The 19514-nt window shown below is 48.5% G+C and overlaps 6 protein-coding genes across 6 annotated transcripts; all 6 read left to right on the top strand.

Annotated features, from left to right (window-relative positions):
* Positions 1–4172: 4172 nt before the first annotated feature.
* On the top strand, positions 4173–4571 carry LACBIDRAFT_318134 (uncharacterized protein; the record flags this gene model as incomplete). The annotated part of the gene is made up of 2 exons (XM_001879478.1): positions 4173–4312; positions 4364–4571. 2 exons carry the CDS (start codon positions 4173–4175, stop codon positions 4569–4571), a joined length of 348 nt encoding a protein of 115 aa, XP_001879513.1.
* A 182-nt stretch (positions 4572–4753) lies between these two features.
* Positions 4754–4912, top strand: LACBIDRAFT_318133 (uncharacterized protein; the record flags this gene model as incomplete). The annotated part of the gene is made up of 1 exon (XM_001879477.1): positions 4754–4912. The coding sequence occupies one exon, from the start codon at positions 4754–4756 to the stop codon at positions 4910–4912; it is 159 nt and encodes a 52-aa protein (XP_001879512.1).
* A 1235-nt stretch (positions 4913–6147) lies between these two features.
* LACBIDRAFT_318132 (uncharacterized protein) lies at positions 6148–6952 on the top strand (the record flags this gene model as incomplete). The annotated part of the gene is made up of 2 exons (XM_001879476.1): positions 6148–6214; positions 6273–6952. 2 exons carry the CDS (start codon positions 6148–6150, stop codon positions 6950–6952), a joined length of 747 nt encoding a protein of 248 aa, XP_001879511.1.
* Positions 6953–7597: 645 nt separating this feature from the next.
* On the top strand, positions 7598–9559 carry LACBIDRAFT_318131 (uncharacterized protein; the record flags this gene model as incomplete). Its single annotated transcript, XM_001879475.1, has 15 exons — positions 7598–7671; positions 7756–7834; positions 7890–7907; positions 7973–8076; positions 8147–8156; positions 8290–8315; positions 8371–8396; positions 8447–8478; positions 8533–8557; positions 8620–8631; positions 8684–9065; positions 9125–9152; positions 9210–9267; positions 9327–9351; positions 9403–9559. 15 exons carry the CDS (start codon positions 7598–7600, stop codon positions 9557–9559), a joined length of 1056 nt encoding a protein of 351 aa, XP_001879510.1.
* A 1978-nt stretch (positions 9560–11537) lies between these two features.
* LACBIDRAFT_318130 (uncharacterized protein) lies at positions 11538–13585 on the top strand (the record flags this gene model as incomplete). Its single annotated transcript, XM_001879474.1, has 17 exons — positions 11538–11668; positions 11731–11809; positions 11884–11901; positions 11966–12069; positions 12135–12144; positions 12197–12214; positions 12269–12294; positions 12365–12390; positions 12448–12479; positions 12538–12562; positions 12620–12631; positions 12697–12712; positions 12775–13060; positions 13141–13197; positions 13252–13309; positions 13376–13400; positions 13450–13585. The coding sequence occupies 17 exons, from the start codon at positions 11538–11540 to the stop codon at positions 13583–13585; spliced, it is 1059 nt and encodes a 352-aa protein (XP_001879509.1).
* Positions 13586–15293: 1708 nt separating this feature from the next.
* LACBIDRAFT_318129 (uncharacterized protein) lies at positions 15294–17419 on the top strand (the record flags this gene model as incomplete). The annotated part of the gene is made up of 8 exons (XM_001879473.1): positions 15294–15529; positions 15589–15638; positions 15691–15982; positions 16039–16507; positions 16557–16670; positions 16727–16992; positions 17121–17266; positions 17322–17419. The coding sequence occupies 8 exons, from the start codon at positions 15294–15296 to the stop codon at positions 17417–17419; spliced, it is 1671 nt and encodes a 556-aa protein (XP_001879508.1).
* Between the last annotated feature and the right edge of the window lie 2095 nt (positions 17420–19514).

Raw genomic sequence — 19514 nt, 5'->3', positions numbered from 1 at the left:
CCAATCACATCAACCAATGGACCACTCGCATTTTAGACAAAGTTACACATTTCGCGTTGGCACTTGCTTTAGACAATGCGGTTGCGGGACAACAGAAGCGAGAGGTGTGTCTTTGCTTGCGTCTTCTTTGATTCTTTTCTTGATGTGCCGTTTCTTAGATTTTGAATACGATACAATCCGCAGAAATCATCCTCAACCCAGCAGCTGACAAGACGCTCATCGACCCGAGCTTGATTCATATGACGGATAGTCGCACTGTTCGCCAGCGCATTGCGTCTGCCCGGTTCAGCATGCAAGTTGGCGAGAGGACGGTGATCAAAACCATCACGAGGATGGGAGAATGGCGTCGGACGATCCAGGTTTCTGAGAAGAAGCGATTGCGGAAGACTATCTTGGACTTGTACGTTTCAATTAAAGTTGATGTTGTGGGATTATGGTTCTGATTGTGGATTTAGAAGGGAACATCGTCGACAAGTTTCTCGGCTCCAGGAATGGACGAACTTGTTGACTTCGGAAAGAGGCTTGTGGCCGCACCCGGAACCGCGACTGTGGAGGCTGGATGAAACTGAGGGACCGCATCGCATTAGGTATGTAGCCTCGTTCTCTGCCCTGCCCTCTATCTAAAGACGATACAGAAAGAAACTGGAACCCCAGAATGACAAAAACCCTAGTTCACGAGTGGATGCCCTCGAACAAGGGATACGTGATGTTCAACAACCAGATTCAGAGTCCAACTCCGTAATACAAGCAGAGGTCCCTCCTTGGGCTGAGTCCTATGAAATCTCTTCAACTGATATGGAAGGTTCGTTTAGAGCATGGCCTTACATCCTTCAAAGCTGACTTTCCGTTTCAGAGCGTCAGCTGGCTGAAGATATCGTCGATGATAAGCTTCGTAGAGTCCGGCATGAGTTAGAGCCCGGAGACGTCATTGAGGCTGTTGGAACCGTGGCTCGTGTGGTTGGCGTAGATTCGTCACGTTCGTTGAATCTTGTTTTCGTTTGGTTGAGGCTAAGAATGTATCGTTTTTCAGCAGGATTGCTTATCATCGGTCGAACTCACATATATATGCTTGACGGCGTTGTCGAAAACGACGATGGAGAGGTCATAGATGCTCACGACGCACCTAAAAGGCTCCTCTTCATTCCTGGAAGCCTTGTCGAGTTGGACGGCCCTCAGAGAGCTCAGAGATGGTTTGTAGTCTCTCCTTTCAAAATCTGATCGAGATCTTTATATTGCATGTTAGGGCTCACCACCAAATCTCGACATGCAGCGACAAAAAGTTTTTGTTCCGTGATGTCGCGTGAGTTTGGTGTTATACTTAACGTAACACTTCTTTGCTTACCATTACCCCCAGCTTAGAGATATACTTCAAAGACAGTCGGTCTCTGCTCCTCGTGTTCCTAGACAAGAAACGACGCCAAGACATGGATCAACAGTTATACGCCATAATAAACCGTAACAGCTCAGATCCAGGACTTTCCTCTGCACCATTGCGAACGCCTCTTTATCGCATGGGTTCACGGATGCTTTCTACTTTCCGCGCGGATGAGCTGTCATCTGCAACGAGAAAATGGCAGGCAAGGGAAATTAGCAATGTAAGTTTTTGTTCGAGAGCACGAGAGAACGAGAGGCTAATGTAAACGTCAGTATACGTACCTGAGCATCCTCAATCAAATATCAGGCCGGACTCCGAGCGACGCAACACAGTATCCTGTTTTTCGTATGTCGTGCCTGTTCTCTTTGTTCCTCTGGCTTACAAGTCAACGCTAGCATGGGTACTCAGCGATTACACGTCACAGACATTGGATCTAACATCACCTGAGTCCTATCGAGAGTAAGTCTCATCTCAAACGTAAATTGTTGTTTTTGACGACCATCGTAGTCTCACAAAACCTATGGGAGCTTTAACCCCCGCTCAGCGCGAAGCTGCGGAAACCAAGTATGAGAACTTAAAAAGTGTGGGAGAAGAACCATTCCACTATGGAACGCACTTCAGCTCCTCTATGATTGTTTGCCATTTCCTCATCAGACTAGCTCCCTTCACGAATATGTTTAAAACGTTGCAAGGAGGGGATTGGGATTTACCGGATCGTCTTTTCAGGTAGCGTTTCCTCTATCTCACATGTGCAACGAATACTAACATTATTTGCTAGTGATCTACCGAGAGCCTATCTTTCTGCCGCGGAAGATGTCCGTGGTGACGTTCGAGAACTCATTCCCGAGTTCTTTACCTGCCCAGAGTAGGAGAGGTTCTGGTCACAACCACTCAAGGCTCATTCATTTGTCAGGTTCCTTGAAAACTCGCAGAATTTGGATTTTGGTGTTCAACAGCAAACTGGCGAACGGATTCACGATGTCAAGTTACCGCCATGGGCTAGACAAGATCCGTTGTTGTTCATTGTAATGAACAGAAGAGTATGTACCCCTGTTACTCGAGCGTTTGGTCGTCTGGTTAAGCTTTCGTTTTTCAGGCTTTGGAGAGCTCGTACGTCAGTGAACATCTGCCTGCGTGGATCGATCTTATATGGGGCTACAACCAACGTGATGCTGCCTCGCTGAATGTCTTCCACCCGTTGTCTTACGAAGGCTCGATCGGTAAGTACGGTTCCTTATAACCTGAGCTAAAAGGCTAATTGCCCTATTTAGACCTCGATAGCATTGAAGATGATCTTGAGCGCGAAGCTACAGTTGGAATCATCCATAACTGTGAGCTATCATTCTTAGTTTCCACACCCACACCAACCGACCGCTATACTAGTTGGACAAACCCCACGCAAGCTGTTTACGACACCACATCCTGAACGTTTCCACCATGGTTTGGTGACACTTCCGATCGGTACGCTGCATGGTATCGAAGAAGATCCGCATCTGCTCGTTCAAGCACCACGCTGTTTCAAAGGTTAGGATTTGTAATGTTCGCTCTTTGTATGTGGCTAACTTCTCTTAACAAAGATTTGGGGCCAACAGTCGCTGTACGAGAGCTGGTCCTGGATCCTATCTCGGAACGTATGGTTCCCTGTCCAGAGGGTGTGCTCTGTGTTCCGCAGTACCCGCTTGAGCAGGTTGAATGGAGACCAGGAAGTACGGAGCTGCGTGTCGTCGTAGATAACAAAGTAGGTATCTACAATCTCTTTTGCGCACATCTTAACTCGTTGTTCAGGTCGTCCAGGTGGTAGAAAACGCGTTCTGTAACTGTGCGACGTTTGCGGATTCTGCCAATCTCATAACGGGTTCAAGCGACTACACTGTTCGATTGTGGAAAGTCAGCCGTCCGAACAGTGGCTCTTCGGGAGGCATACACATTTCGTTATCGAACATCATGCGAATCCATACGGACGAGGTGGTCTGCGTTGCTGCTTCTAGGGCATGGTCGTTGGTCGTTAGTGGATCGAAAGATGGCAGTGCAGCCATTTGGGATCTTAACCGTGGCATGTATGTCAGGTCCATTTGGCATGGAGAAGGCGGGGAATCCACGACGGTCAATCTAGTTGCGATCAACGAGAGTACTGTGAGGGCTTCTGCTGCATAGGTTTCGATGATACTGATGACGATAACGTAGGGTTACATCGCGACCTGTTCTCGTTTGAAACTCTGTCTCCATACCATCAACGCCCAGCACATAGCAACTCTGGATCTCACGACAACGCCATCCTATTCAAGACTCGTCCCCACCATTACGGCCATGGCATTCCATGAACGCGACTACTCCTACCTTGGGGTGCTGGCGACTGGTGGCCCTGATGGTACTATCACCTTGCGCACCTGGACAGCTGACGGAACCCCAGAAGGCGAGAAGGCACAATGGGAGTTTCTTGCTATTCGAACTATGAAGGCTAGAATGGGGGGACGTGGGATACATCGGCCTCCGAGCATCACTGCGTTGAAGTTCCTTGGGTAAGTCGTCTATATGAATCTCTTCGTCTTTTGTTTGACTGAGCTCGTTGAAAAAGGGAACAAATGTATCATGGGGAAGAGACTGGAAAGTCTTTTGTGTGGACTTTTCCCGAGTGATATCTGATATCAGTGGTTTTGACTGACTTCTTGCATTTTTTTTTTTCGGACTTTGAGTTGCTTCACGCTTTGTTCGTCATACTTGCTATCGCACACCTGTAAATTATGTTGGCATCTAACCTCCAGTATCTCTACTCAACTATAGAAACATTTTATACTCGATGCGACGGCGGGATGGACTGCAACAGCATGGACGAGTCTTCAAACGTCCAGTCCGAGTCCGTTCTCCTCAAATGTCCAAGTATAACCTGCACAGCCGGATCGCGACTACTTTCCATGGTGCCACGAGCAAGAAGGTCTGGTAGAGTTTTCCGTTATAGAACCTGCGCCGTATTGAACATCGTTTTTACAGGAAAACTCTGCGTTATCGCGAAATAAGTCAGTCTCCAGCCACTCAATCGAAGCGACAGCCCCCATCTGTGGTGTGTGCTCTGGTGTCCAGCCCAAAGCCTCTGCCAGATTTCGCTCAATGTAGAGCGTTTCTCCGGATAGGGCCACTTTATGCAGACATCAAGTGGACCATCAAAGCCCATACCTCGCCGCGACCTTGTCCACGGTGAAATCAGAGGACATCCTTTCATGAGCGGCATTAAGCGCACGTGTTCACGTTCCGCCTGGTAGCGTACTTCCTGGCGAATAAATACCTTCGTGCGAGGGGGATCCCTGGGTTGGTGGCGAGGTGGGATCGGTGACGGACATTCCGCTGAGCATATAGACGTAGCAGCAGGAAAGCTCGAGCCCGATGACCTCGCAGATTTATCGCGTTGAATACGGTATATTTGCTACCACAGAATTGTCAGGGCGTATGCAGCTGTATGAACCATCCACATACCTCCCTTTTGTGAGAAGCCGTGGCTATAAACGCCACAATCACTCAGTCACGGACCCGTTCCACCTTTGACGCCGGACAGTCTGTACCAGTACCACCATATCTGATCCTGGTTCCCCCCTAGTCGAAAGTGTAGGCAGCTCCGACGGAGGCCCACCAACTCCGTATACGACTTCTATGAGTATATGGTCAGTGTCCACTCCCAGATCAGTTCACCCATGCTCATGAGATCTGCTGCTACACAAGGATTCTGTTTCTGGAAATTCTGGTGCGTGCGCACTTTGAGTCAATCAATTTTTTTTAAATCTGCTCATATCACATGGACATCGGAAGATGCAGGTCCAAGAGGAAGAGAATAGGAAGAGGGAAGAGGGAGGGGGAGAGGGAGAGAAAAAGGATGGGAAGGGGAAGAGGAAGAGGACGAAGAGGAACAGGGGATGATGGAAGGGATAGAGGAGGAAAGAGGGGAGGAGATATGAGAAAAGGGAACAGGAAGGGGGGAGGGGGGGGATGAGAGAGAGGGAGAGAAAAGAAAAGAAAGAGGAGAATTTAAACGAAGAGGATGAAGGGTAGAAGAAGAAGACAATGTTCGGAAGACCTTCAACAGATATTGAAATTAATTGATGTGAGCGATAATAAGCGTACCGGGTTCGTCTGACTCCTGAGGCCGGAGGCGTTCACGTTCTGCCTGGAAGCGTTCTTCCTGCCAAAGGCCAAATAACCTTCCTGCGATGGGTTGGAGAGGTGGGGGTCGGTGACGAACATTGCTCAGCGCCTGTATAGGACGTAGCAGCTGGAAACCTTGTGGATTTATCGCGTCGAGTACGGTATGATTGTCCACATCGCGAGAAGAATGTCACGTCGGCAGAATACTGGCTGGATACGAGAAGGTAGAACGAGAGGAAGAGCTGATGAGATATGTTGATGGAAAGGGTGTAAGTATGCGTCGTCAGGAAGTATCCACCCTTTATGTTGTGCCTGCAGAACGCTTGAGTCCAGCCTATGACTGATTGGGTCCCGTGGGTTGGGCAAATATGGCTGCCCAGCGATGGATGGCGTAGAAAGATGGTCGAGTCTGTGCTTGTAAAGACGATAGCGTCTTCCCATCTAATCTAATCTTTCGGATCCTCTAGTTAGTTCCAGCTTGGAATATGCATCTACGCATCCCCTTTGCTAAGTAGCGGTGTTCTATCTTTCTAGCCAATCCATTCCGTTATCCTGGTCATTACTGTTCCTTTGCAATCCTCATTACATAAACCCTCTGTCTAAGCCCAGTGCGCTTCCGACATCCGTCGCCCATCATCACAATGGCACCAGGCTTCCTCGCCGTCTTCTCCGAACCAGGCACTAACGTCTCTCTCGAAGAGTTCCAAGGTTCGTTTCTTTCACCACCTCCCCCCTCCATCCTGAATTAACCCTTCCCTCCTCATAGACTGGTACAACAACGAACACATCCCCCTCCGCCTACACCACCTCCCCTCCTTCCTCACCGGCGCCCGCTTCTCCTCTTCCGACTCCAAAACACCGCGATGGCTCGCATTATACGACATCACCTCCACCTCCACCTTTTCCGATGAATCGTACACCAGCCTACGCACCTCCCGGAGTCAGCGAGAAGCGGATATAGTAGCGAGGTTGGAGGTGCTTGATAGGAGGACGTGTGTCCTGCTTGCGGATTCGGGGCAGAGTGGTGTGACGACGAGTTTGGGGGCGGAGAGGCCGACGCTGTTTTTGTGTACGCATGGGTTGGAGTTGGATGTGGGGGAGGAGGATGAAGAGGCGAGGGGATGGGCTGAGCGGAGTTTTGGAGAGCTTGGGAGGAATGTGGATGGGTGGGTTCGGACGAGGGTTTTCAAGGTTCTTGATCATGGGACGGCGGCGAAGGTGTCCCCGTATTTCGTTGTTCATGGTGCGTCCAGTGATTCGGAGAGAGTTGTTGTTCGTTGCATTGACCTGGGTGTATGCGCAGAATTCATGTTCCCAGATGTGTCTTTAAACACGACGTTCAGAGAGGTGGTGGACAAGCCGTTTGTGAGCGAGCTTAGAGAGTGGGTGCTTTACAAGGCCTATCCGTCCATCGCCCAGGGGAATCTGGGGGCCGATGCAAAATGAAAAAAAATGATGTCATTGCGATATAATTAATTGTACCTGGCGTCCACAAGCTAAAATACTTACGTCCAGGAACCATACATAATCAAGTTTTTACAAGCCAACATTACCTGCTTCCCCCTGCTCCCCCTCCACCCTCCTCTCGTCTTCTCGACAACATGAGTACTCCTCAAATCCCTTCTTCGGAACCACTGGACACTCCCTGCTGGCCAACACGGTCAAAACTCGGGTCCACCTTTCAACTAACTATCTTTAACGGGGGTCTGGACTTGGTCTGGACCCAACGCTTGTCAATGACTGTTGATGGCCGTCACGTCTGAATAGCGATATTTTCAGCACTAACTACCACCAACCCTGCACTAAACCTATCCTACTCAGGGGGAAGGGAACGCTCAACTGTCAACAATTGGCCCAGTGGCCAACCATTGGGTTTCACCTTCCCTGGGGCGGCGTGAATTCAGCTATTTGGAGACTTTTCTATGTAGGCTCGGGGAAGTGTCTGTCAGTCAGCATTGACAACCTAGGAACCTCCTTGTCGCGTTCGATAGATATGGCCTGCCTTTTACTCTGACCCCTACGTTCGACTACTTTGAAGAGCGACTTACCCCGATATCGACAGCGGACACCTCACTCCGAGACCCAGGCGACATGCCGACGATGCCAGTGAGGAGCACAAACGTTATGGAGGGAGCGAGCTTGATAGGCGCGATGTTGGCGTATCCGTAAGTCCCACGTCCTTTCCTTCCTTCCTTCTTTCCCTCTCCCTTTCTTCTTCACTCCTCCGACTCATGAACGCGCTAAAAAAGGATGTACGGGACACTGGTATGTCAGGTATCGTCGTACTATAAACGATTCCCGGACGACCTAAGGCATCTCAAAATCTTGGTTCGTCATCTCTTCTCTTCTCTCTCCTCTGCACCTGGGCTGATGTCTTTCAAAGGTCGCGCTTATATTACTCGTACGTCCCCCCTCCCTCCCCCTCTCCAAAATTGAAATGAACTGAGACCGATAACGACGGAACAGACATCAACCGCCGGTCTCATCATCAACGCCAATCTTATATGGTATTATTGCATACGACGCGGGATTGGGGTTGATCCCCGTGTTTTTCAGGAGTGTGATCATTGGTGAGTCGTTTTTTCTTGTCGTCTTTTTTTTTTTTTTTTTTTTTTTTGGAAGAGAGCTGATTTTGGGTAGGACGATATCGGTTAGTTTTGATTTACTCGGCGCGCTTTTTTGATGGCTTACGGGTGATGGCGAGGAAGGCGTTTTTTATTCCGAATGTATGCATTTTTGGCGACTTTCCCGCACACGATATTCTAAATTCAACTTTCGACTAGGAAATCACTTGTTTTCTTGCGGAAGGGTACGCATACATCCTTTCCTCTCTTGATATTTACGTCCAACAACACACATTGCAGCCTATTTCTCAAACGGATGTGGGCTTGTACGTTGTTCCCGTTTTTCTTCGGCTCCACTCACATTTGGAATACTTAGTGTCGAGGAAGAGGTATCCAACTGTCCTCGCGGTACGTTCCTCTTCGTTCTTTGATGGTAGTTGGTGTGACGGGACATTGAAATAGTTCATCCCGTTTGTGCTCGGCTGGGGTACGCGTCTTTTTTTCTTTTCTTTTTGAAAAAGTGCTGACTTTGTCCCGTCGGCGGTGTAGCGTGTACGATCGGTAATTAACCCCGTTCTCTATCACCTTCCCTAATTTCTAAAAACCTACCAAGCATACATCCAGGGAATGTACGTTTTCCGCCTCCCCACCACCTCTCAACCCGCCAAATCTAACCACATCCCACTAAAAAAAAGGTTCCGACACTGGTGTTTCCCCGACATCAAACTCAACCGCGTCAGTCTCTCCCCTTCTCCTCCCCTTTCCCTTCAAGTTCTCCCACTCCCAACTAACCCTCCTCCCCACTTCCAGCCCTACCTCTTCTCAAGCTACGGCTTCCGCTTCCTCTCAGACGGCATCATCGCCGGAACGATGTGCACCCTCCTCTACCAACAAACCTCGCACATGCCGACGGGGTGTATAAGGAACCGACCGAATTTCGTGCGGATTGTTAATTCGTTGGTTGTTTGGACGCTTTCTACTGGGTTTGTTATGTGGTACGTCTTTTCGCTTGTTTTTTTTTTTAGAGTGAAAGGTGTTGATTGATGGGTGATAGGGTAACGGCTGTTGCGTTTGTGCTTACCGTGAGTTGCACCTATTTTTTTTAAAACAAACAAGGGGGATTGATTGAATTTAAAAAGTATATCCTATTCCCGGCCACGTTCATCTCGCTGGCTATTTATCTCGTTCGGGGGAACAGTAAGTCTATCCATATCCACCCATTCTTATGAATATCTAATGATGTGTGCGCTACTCAGTATACGCCAACGCCGTTCTTGCACTGTACGTTCTACCCCCCAATTCTCTTCCACGTATAATACTATTATTAACAAGCGTGGTGATCATGATCTGCAGGTTACATGTGAGAACACGGTACCGAAGAGTAGCGGACGAGGTGATTTCACTGCATGTTCAAGTTCAGACGGTCAATGGCGTTGGCAATCTGGGTGGAGGAGATTCTGATGGGCTTACTCGGCGTTCCCGAAGTTGAGGGATGTACATAACGCATTGATAACGCATAAGTGAATGTGTTGACATTTAGGCTTTGGCTGATCGATAACCGCGTCGTCTGTCGACGTTGTTGCCGTGCGTTCACGATGATACTTACCCGCGATTGGCGCCAATGTTGTTGCCAGTGGTACCTACCTTCATCTGCCTGGAGGAGACGGTTCCTTGCATTTTGGAGGCCAGGATGCACTGTGTTGGCAATCATACTAGCTATAGATCATTTGTACATAGTCGTGCACCTGTACCCTTTCTAGGCATTTTAGAAGTTCAAACGTTCAAGCTCCTGCAAAGGCGCCCTGCAAAATGATTGTAAACACTGGTTTCTCGTCCAGACTTCATTAAATTCCCACGCTTTCTCACTTTCTTTTCCTGCGTTTCAAACATCAAAAGAGCCCTTCAAATTTTCGAAAACTTGAGTATCTACTACTCTTGCAGCATTTACTGGCTCGGACCAACCATGTCTAGAAGTGGGTTTCATCATGCACTGCACCTCATGAAGTTCTTGGCAGCAGACAGGCAAACCTCGGACGGCTGCAATTCTTGGGCATTTTAGCCGCACAACAACGAGGCACTTAAATACGCTCAGGTGAGACTTGGCAGAGTCGAATGGTACGAAGCTTTGACGCTTCACGGATTTAAAGGTGCTCAAGGCGTCGATTCGAACGACCAGGCTTCCTCGCCGTTTTATCCGAACCAGGCAATAACGTCTCTCTTGAAGAGTTTCAAGGCTCCTTTCTTTCACCAGATCCCTCCCTCCATCATTAAGCCTTCCCTCCAAATATAGACTGGTACAACAACGAACACATCCCCCTCCGCCTCCACCACCTCCCCTCCTTCCTCACCGGCCCGCTTCTCCTCTTCCGACTCCAAAACACTGCGATGGCTCGCATTATACGACATCACATCCACCTCCGTCTTTTCCGACGATTCTTACGGAGCTCCCGGAGTCAGCGCGAGGTGGAATTAGTAGCGAGGTTGGAGGCGCTCGATAGGAGGACGTGTGTCGCTCCTTCTTAAAGATTCAGGGGAGAGTGGTGTGACGACGAGTTTGGGGGCGGAGAGGCCGACGCTTTTTTTGTGTATGCATGGGTTGGAGTTGGCTGTGGGGAGTGGTGGTGTGGAGGATGAAGAGGTGAGGAGATGGGCAGAGCAGAGTTTTTGGACGGGTGGGTTCGGATGAGGGTTTTCAAGGTTCTTGATCATTCAGTAGTTGGCAATGGGACGGCAGCGGGTGAGAAGGATAAGGTGTCCCCGTATCTTGTTGTTCATGGTGCGTCCTCACATGAGAGAGTTGTTGTTCGTTTGTTAACCCGAGTGTATGCGCAGAATTCATGTTCCTGGCTGCATCTTTGAACACGACGTTCAGAGAGGTGGTGGACAAGCCGTTTGTGAGTGAACTTAGGGAGTGGGTGCTTTACAAGGCCTATCCGTCCATTGCCCAGGGTAAATGAAAATGATGTCATTGTGATATAATTAATTGTACCTGGCGCTTGACGCGCCCACAAGCTAAAATGCTTACGTCCAGGAACTATACATAAACAAGTTTTCTCAAAGCCAACCTTACCAGCTTCCTTCCAACAGCCCCTCCGCCCTCTTCTCATCCCCCCGACAACATAAGTAATCCTCAAATCGCTCTTCGAAACCACTGGGGACACCTCGCTGGCCAACACGGTGAACGCCCAGCAGGGAAAGTGAAATCAATGGCCAATGGCAACCGTCGAAGTTAGTGCAGGGTTGGGTACTTCAGTAGTGCCGAAATATATTGATTCAGAGCTATTCAGAGTGACGGCCATCATCAGTCATTGACGTTGGGTCCAGACCCCATTTGGAGAAAGTTTCTTAGGTTAGGTCGGGGAGGTGTCAGTCAACGCCTCAGGCGGACATATATGAACCAGTAACCTCCCCGTCGACAGATATAGCCTCTCTCTTATTCTGATCACTGAGCACGTTCGACTACCTTGATGAGCGACTTATTCCGGGACCGACAGCGGACACTTTTCTCCCGAGAACCAACTGACAGCGACGCGACTCCGATGAATAGCGCAGACCTAATACAGGGAGCGACCTTAATAGGCGCGATGCTGGCGTACCCGTACGTGTCCCTTCCTTCCCCTCCCTTTTCACTCCCTTCTCATGAACGCGCTTTTTCAAAAGGATGTACGGAACTTTAATATGTCAAGTCTCATCATACTACAAACGATTCCCGGACGACTTGCGGCATCTCAAGGTTCTGGTTCGTCCCCTTTCCTCTTCCCTCTTCCCCCTCTTCTCAATTAAGAAGATTACTGACGTTTTTATTATTTAAAGGTCGCACTTATACTCCTCGTACGTGGTACCCCCCTCCCCCCAAATCAAATCAAAACGATTGATACTGACTGAGTCGGAACAGACTTCAACCGTCGGGCTCGTCATCAATGTCAATCTTATATGGTACTACTGCATACAACGCGGGATTGGGGTTGATCCACATATTTTTCGTTTTTGCGATCATTGGTGAGTTTCTTGTCGTTTTTTTTTTGTTCTCTTTGAAAAAGTCTAATTTTGGATGTGGGGGGTAGGACAATATCGGTTAGTTCGATTTATCCCGCGCTTTGTTCTCCACTTATTAATGGCGACGAAGGCGTTTTTTATTCCGAATGTATGTTCAGCGTGTTTCTTGAACGACATCCCGATAATTTTATCTTTCTACTAGGAAATAACTTGTTTTCTTGCAGAAGCGTACGCTACATTCTTCCCTCCCTTCCTCTTTTGTTATTTACGTTCAACATGCACCTTGCAAATTAAACAGCCTATTCCTTAAACGGATGTGGGCATGTATGTGCTGTTCTCTTCCCGTCTTCCCTTGACTCTACTCACATTTGGAATGCTTAGTGTCGAGGAAGAGGTATCCCACTATTCTCGCGGTACGTTCCTCTTCTGTCTTTGGTACGGTAAAGGTTGACGACAGGGATATTCAAATAGTTCGTCCCGTTTATGCTTGGCTGGGGTGTGTGTCATTTTTCTTTTCTTTTTTGAATGCTGACTTTGTTCGGTCGGTGTGTAGTGTTTACGATCGGTAACTAACCCTGTACTCTATCCCACCTTCCTGAATTCTAAAATCCTACCAAAAATCCTACCAAGTATACATCCAGGGAATGTATGTTTCCACCTCCTCCCCACCATTTGACCTGCCTAATCTGACCACATCCCACTAAAAAGGTTCCGTCACTGGTGTTATCCTGAACTGCAACTTAACCAGGTCGTCCTTTCCTCCTTCCCCTTTCTCCCCATTCTCCAACTAACCCCTCCTCTTCCACTGGCAGCCTTACCTCTTCATATGCTATGGCTTCCGTTTCCTCTCAGATGGCTTCATCGCCGGAACGATGTGCACCCTCCTCTACCAGCAAATGTCAGACATGCCAACCGAGATCAAGAACAGACCGAATTTCGTGAGGATTGTGAATTCGTTGGTGGTTTGGACGCTTTCTACTGGATTGATTATGTGGTGTGTGTGTGTTTTTTTTTTGACTTCTCTTTGTTTCGGACTTTTTTTCTTTCTTTCTTCTTTCTTTCTTTCTTTCATAGTTATGCATATTGATATGGGTTGATGTCAGGGTTTCGGCTGTTGCGTTCGTGCTTACGGTGAGTTGCACCAATTTTTATTTTTATTTAGTTGTCGTGTGAACTCCACTTCAGTATATCCTACTCCCGGACACATACATCGCGCTGGCTATCTATCTCGTCCGGGGGAACAGTAAGTCTTCGCTTTCCCTTCCATCCATTCCCAAGCTTACTATGAACTTGTGCGCTACCTACCTAGTATATGCCAATGCCGTTCTTGCACTGTACGTTCTACCTCCAAATCGCTGGTGTATAACTACTAACGATCTGCAGATTACATGTGAGAACACGATACCGAAGAGTAGCGGATGAAGTGATTTCGCTGCATGTTCAAGTTCAGACGGTCAATGGCGCCCGGGCCGGCAATGGTGGAGATTCTGATGGGCTGACGAGGCGCTCACGAAGTTGAGGTTGAAGGCTGTAACGTGTTCACATTTGGGCCCTTGGCAGATCGATAACCGCGTCGTCTGTCGACGTGGTTATTCTTTGTTGTCATGCGTTCACCATGCATATGAATCTTAGCCCGACGTTATGACGATCGCCACCCTAGGTTGGAGGAGCCGGTTTAGCATTTGGGGGGCCAGGATGCATGTTCATACTAGATCAACTGTACATAGTCGTGCACCTGTACCCTTTCTAGGCCTGTTCTAGGCATTTTAGAAGTTCAAACGTGCAAGAATAATGGACCCACCTGCAAAAATGATAGTTGTCCGGACTTTTTCCTAATTCCCACGCTTTCTGGCTTCAGTCATCACTTCATGGTGCGCCCAACGATGACCTTTAAAATTTCGAAAACTTGAGTATCTACTACCGTCTTGCAGCATTTACTGGCTCGGACCAACCATGTCTATTGTGATAGAAGTGGGTTTCATCACGCACTGCACCTCATGAAGTTCTTGGCGGCAGACAGGCAAACCCCGGACGGCCGCAGTTCTTGGGCGTTCTGACCGCACAAAAAGGAGGCACTTAAATACGCTCAGGCGAGACTTGGCAGACTTGGCAGAGTCGAATGGTACGAAGCACTGCGTCGAGGCTCAGATATTTGACGCTTCACGGATTTAAAGGTGCTCAAGGCGTCGATTCAAACGATGTCAAGTCATGTGCGGTGCACTGCGGTGCAAGTGCGGTGAGTCAGACTCTGATGCAACTCTGATGTAGAAGCCACGAACGGCAGTGCAAACTTAAAGCTGCTCCTCCTCAAGGCAGCTCAAGGCGTCGATTCAAACGGTATTTATCATGTGCGGTGAGTCAGACTCTAATGTAGTATCCGCTTGGCAAAATCACATATAGTGCGAACCACTGCATCAACTCTCAAATACTTGACACTAGACGGATTTGTAGGCGTCGATTCAAATGTGCGGTAAGTCAAACTTTAATGTAGGAGCCGCTTGGCAGAATCACATATAGTACTAACCACTGCGTCAACGCCCAGCGCTCAGATACTTGACACTACACGGATTTAAAGTTGTACAAGGCGTCGATCCAAACGATGTCAAGTTGTGTGCGGTGAGTCAGACTCTAATGTAGGAGCCGCTTCCAGACTCACGTAGAGTACTAACCAGTGCGTCAACGCTGAGATAATTGACACTACACGGATTTAATGCTGCTCAAAGCATCGATCCAAACGATGTCAGGTTATGTGCGGTGAGTCAGACTCTCATGTAGTAGTCGCTTGGCAGAATCACATATGGTACCAACCACTGCGTCAACGCTCAGCGGTCAGATCCTTGATACTACACGGATTTAAAGTTGCTCAAAGCGTCGATCCAAACGATGTCAAGTTATGTGCGGTGAGTCAAACTCTAATGTTGTAGCCGCTTGGCAGAATTACAGATAGTACCAACCAGTGCGTCAAGGCTCAGATTCTTGACACTAGACGGATTTAAAGCTACTCAAGGCGTCAATTCAGACCAGATTTATTGTGTCAAGTCGTGTGCGGTGCGTCGCAGACTCTAATGTATCAGCGACGGAGTTGAGGGGCAACTTGTACTTAAACCTCCATGCTAGTCTCTTTTTTTTTGGTTCAAACACCTCTTCTCATACCCAAGACTCGGACGGCCCATAGCGTTGTCGAAGAACGATCATTTTTTTAGATTAACTCAGCATTGATCCAAAAAATGCGGTGGCTGAAGTATGGAGTTGGGGTCATGTTCACTGCTACTTTTCTTTCGTGCCGTGGAGCGGCAGTACCAAGATCGGAAACACCGTCTCTTGAAGAAATTGCAAGGCGATATACAAGGAGAACGGCGGGCGGTGTTCATCTCCCCATTGTGAGGCAGGTGCCAACGGAGACGAGCAAGTTGAGGAGACGTGGGTTGACGTCTGCCATTGGGTTGGGCGATTTCGTGGATCTGTGAGTTGGTCTTTTTAATCTTCCTTTTTAATTTTTTTTATGGATCTTTGAGTTAGAAGGTATAATGTCCTCATTTCTATTGGCGGAACGACCACGCCGCTTCTCCTTGGTGCGCCCTTACCTCACCATTTGTTGTTTCTGCTCCTCTGACCTTGGCATAGACACCGGCTCGTCAGATCTATGGGTCGTTTCTGACGACTGTACACAGGGGTGCTCGAGCAGCCAGTCGGCGTATCCACATGCTTCATTGCAGTACTCTGGCGCCGACGGGGATCTCTGGTATGGAGACTCGAATACAATCACTCATGCGTCGGGCAAGATCGGCAAGGACACTGTTACCTTGGCGGGCCTGACGTTACAGGACCAATACTTCATCGCGGTAAACCGAACCAACGTTACCTTAGGAGAGACTGGCTCATCTGGAATCTTTGGGCTCGGGTTTCCCGTGATCAGGTACGTCTGAGGTTTATATGAGTGAGAGAGAGCAATTTGAACTGACTCTTTTAAAGTGACGTCGCGTTCAGACTATGGAATCAATCAAGGTCATCAATCAGCACGAAAAGACAAGTTACAGAAGACAACCCCATCCCTCCCTCCAACATCAAATTGGGAAGCCGCATCTTGCCCTCCTTCAACTTCCGACGCATCGAATTCCCCATCCTCTCCGACTACTTTTCAAGCCCAGGCAAACAAAGACGACAAACACTGGCATCCGGCAACGTCTCGTCCAGCGCAGCGTCCATCTTCCATGCTTTGTCCGTCTTTGGACCCTTGCTCACCCGATTTGTCGCAGCTGCTCAGCTGACCTTGCCGATGTTCACCGTGACGCTGCAACGGGATGCTATACAGGTTGGAGGGAATGTGGGGATGTTGAGTATTGGTGAGATGCCGAGTGGGGTGTCGGAGCATAACTTGACGTGGGTTCCTATTCGCGCATATCCATATTTGTTGCCTGCTCCCACTGATTCCCCGAACGAGGTGTGTGGTGTTTCTCTTTGGTTAGGTGTGACGCTTACAACGATGACAGATGTATCCACTAACATGGGAAATTCCCCTCGACGACGTATACCTAGATGGCGTAAAGCTTCCCCGCTCAACACTCTCATCACCTTTCATCACCCTCTCTGCCCTCGTCGACAGCGTAAGTTCCCATTCTTCCTCTCCCTCCCACTCCACTCACCCCTCTCTTACGTACAGGGCAACTCAATCCTCCGCGGTCCTGCTGACGTCGTACGCAACATCCAATCCAAACTAGGCATCAACGGGCGCTTTCGCTGCTCCGAACCACACACCATCGCTTTTTCTATCGGGGGCCAACTCTTCCCCGTCGACCCGCGTGACTTTATACAGCAGGTCTTTGAGAATGATGTGGCTATGTGTACTTCGATGCTTGCACCTACGGATCCGCCTGCGTTGGGTCGGGTTCAGTTTAGTTGGAGTCTTGGGGATCCGTTTTTGAAGAGGTGCGTTTTGTGTTGCGTGTTTTCTTGTTTTCGTTCTTGGCGTCGTTGCGTGTTGCCTGGTTTTTTTTGTTTGGCTTGGTGTCTTTTTGTGAGATGTTGTTGCTGATGATAATTTGGTGGTTGAACAGCGTATTGGCGGCGTTTTACTATGGGAATATCACTCACCCGTCACACGACCCCCCTAAGATGGGATTCCTTTCGACCGTCCCGCAAGATGCTGCGTCGCAATTGGTGTCTGCTGTAGCGGCTGTCAAGACGGGAGATAATTTCCCTTGTAGGTTTCTCCCTCCCTCCCTTTCCCCTTTCTTTTACCCACCCCCTCCCTACAGATATTTCGGAGGTGGCACCAAGCGGAACCTTCAAACCCGCCGGAACGGCGTCTAACGGCGTACCTCTGGCCACAGCTACAGGCCGTGCTGCAGGATGACTGTTCGGTGGGCGGGATGTGCGGGGACAGTTCAGAGGTGGGGAAACATTGCTAACTGTACACTGATCTGCTCTATTTATTGCTTGTGTTCTCCGTACGTATGTGTAGTGTTTTATGGACTTGTTGGACATACTATTCGCTTAATTCGAGAAGGACTCATACCTACTAGTACTGTCCGTGATAAGAGACTCGCCCAGCCGTGTACTTCTGTGAATGCCGTTCTTTCCGTCCATTACTACTTAACGCATTGTTTCAAGAAACGCGAGAAACACCAAAAAAAAACCAGGGGCCGAGAATGAGAGCCATTACAAAATAGTATGGGTGTCCAGAGGGGACAGGATCGACGATTGCAACGCGTGTAACTCCCACCACTGTGTATTCAGTTGATCTACTGAGAAGGCCTCTCTGAACACTTGTTTAAATCAGTAAATTTGCAAAACAACCCTTACTTTCTTACAATGAGGCCAGTGAGGAGGTCTCCGAGAGTTTCCAGCACCCACTGCAATTAACTTTTAGTCTTGCACACACGGATACAAATCGGTGTTTTCGACCACACATACTGCGATGCGACATCTAATTTTTTGTTCACACCTGATAATGAGCTTTTTATAGAAGGAATCATCAAGCGAAGTTTGGCGGTTTCGCATGCTTTCGAGGCCTCTTCCATGATCTCGTGGTGTATCAAAATTCAAATCTATATCAAAAAAGGTCTCAATAAGGGCTTTATCAAAGTAGGGTAGTTCAAAATATTGCTACGCTTGCAGCGAGCGCCGTTGCTCGAACATCCATGTGAGTGAATGGAAGGGTTGGATGATATCATCTTTCGTGATCACGCACTCCAATCAACGCGCCCTAAACCATGGCCCGTGCGCGCCTCCTTTTTCCCTATATAAACCCCCCTCTCCCCTCCTCTTTTCCTTACCACTCTGGCCTTTTGGCTTAGATCAAGTGTAGTATCTGTTCTTAATAGTTTAACCACTATTATGGAGGCACCGCCTCCATTCTTGGTTATCTAATTTTTGCCGCCCCAGCTCCACGGGCTCTGCTTGCACCTTGTGGACGCGATGACCTTGCTGCTGCACTACTGGCTTGCGTCGTCGGGGGATTCTCTTTTTTCATCACTGCTGATTTGCTGGGAGACTACTGGGCATCAGTTGATGTAGCAGTGGATCTGAGCAAATTGCAATTGCATTGATTTTTTGGACTCATTGGGCGCTTATTTTCTGTCTTACGGCGAGATTCTTTTGTTAGCTGTCACTTTCTACTCCTCGGGGTTGATACCTTCTCGCTCCCCTTGGAATTATGTGCCAGACAGGAAAGAACCACCTTCATCGCGGCTGGCTCTCTCTTACCACTTAGGGTATGAATCCCTCTCGGAATAGCATGTGCAAGAAGTCCATAATAATATGAAAACACTATGCATATGTATGAACAGTGAACACAAGCAATAAATAGAGCGAGTATCCCAGGGCCGCCGGCGCCGTGAACTCAACCTCAGTATATCCTACTCCTGGACACGTTCATCGCACTGGCTATTTATCTCGTTCGCGGGAACAGTAAGTCTTTCCTTCCCATCCACCCTTAGCAAGAGCTTATGAATATTAATAATGTGTGCGCTACTTAGTATATGCCAACATTGTTCCTGCACTGTATGTCTCCTCCAAATCTCTGATGTATAACTACTATTACTAACAAGCGCGGTGATCTGCAGGTTAGAATGAGAACACGATACCGAAAAGTAGCGTACAAGGTGATTTCGCTACATGTTCCCTGGTCAATGGTAATGGGGCCGACTGGGCCCTCACGAACGGCTCTAAGTACTACTGGCAGTGCGTTCATATATTGTATTATCCTTGGGCCTTGGCTGATCGAGTCTGTCGACGTGATTATTGAATTTGTTGTCATGCGTTCACCATGATTCTTAGCCTTGATGCTGGGGGTAACCGTATGACGATCGCCAATGTCGTTGGTTCACCTGCCACCTAGAGGAGACGAGACAGTCTTGCATTTCGAGGCCAGGATGCATGTTGGCGTTCATAGATCACTTGTACACCTTTCATAGAGGTTTAAAGAACGTGTCCGTCGCGATTGATGT

This window comes from Laccaria bicolor, genomic scaffold (genome assembly GCF_000143565.1).
Source record: "Laccaria bicolor S238N-H82 LACBIscaffold_8 genomic scaffold, whole genome shotgun sequence".
NCBI lineage: Eukaryota > Fungi > Basidiomycota > Agaricomycetes > Agaricales > Hydnangiaceae > Laccaria > Laccaria bicolor.
This window is presented reverse-complemented; position numbering and strand designations above follow the sequence as displayed.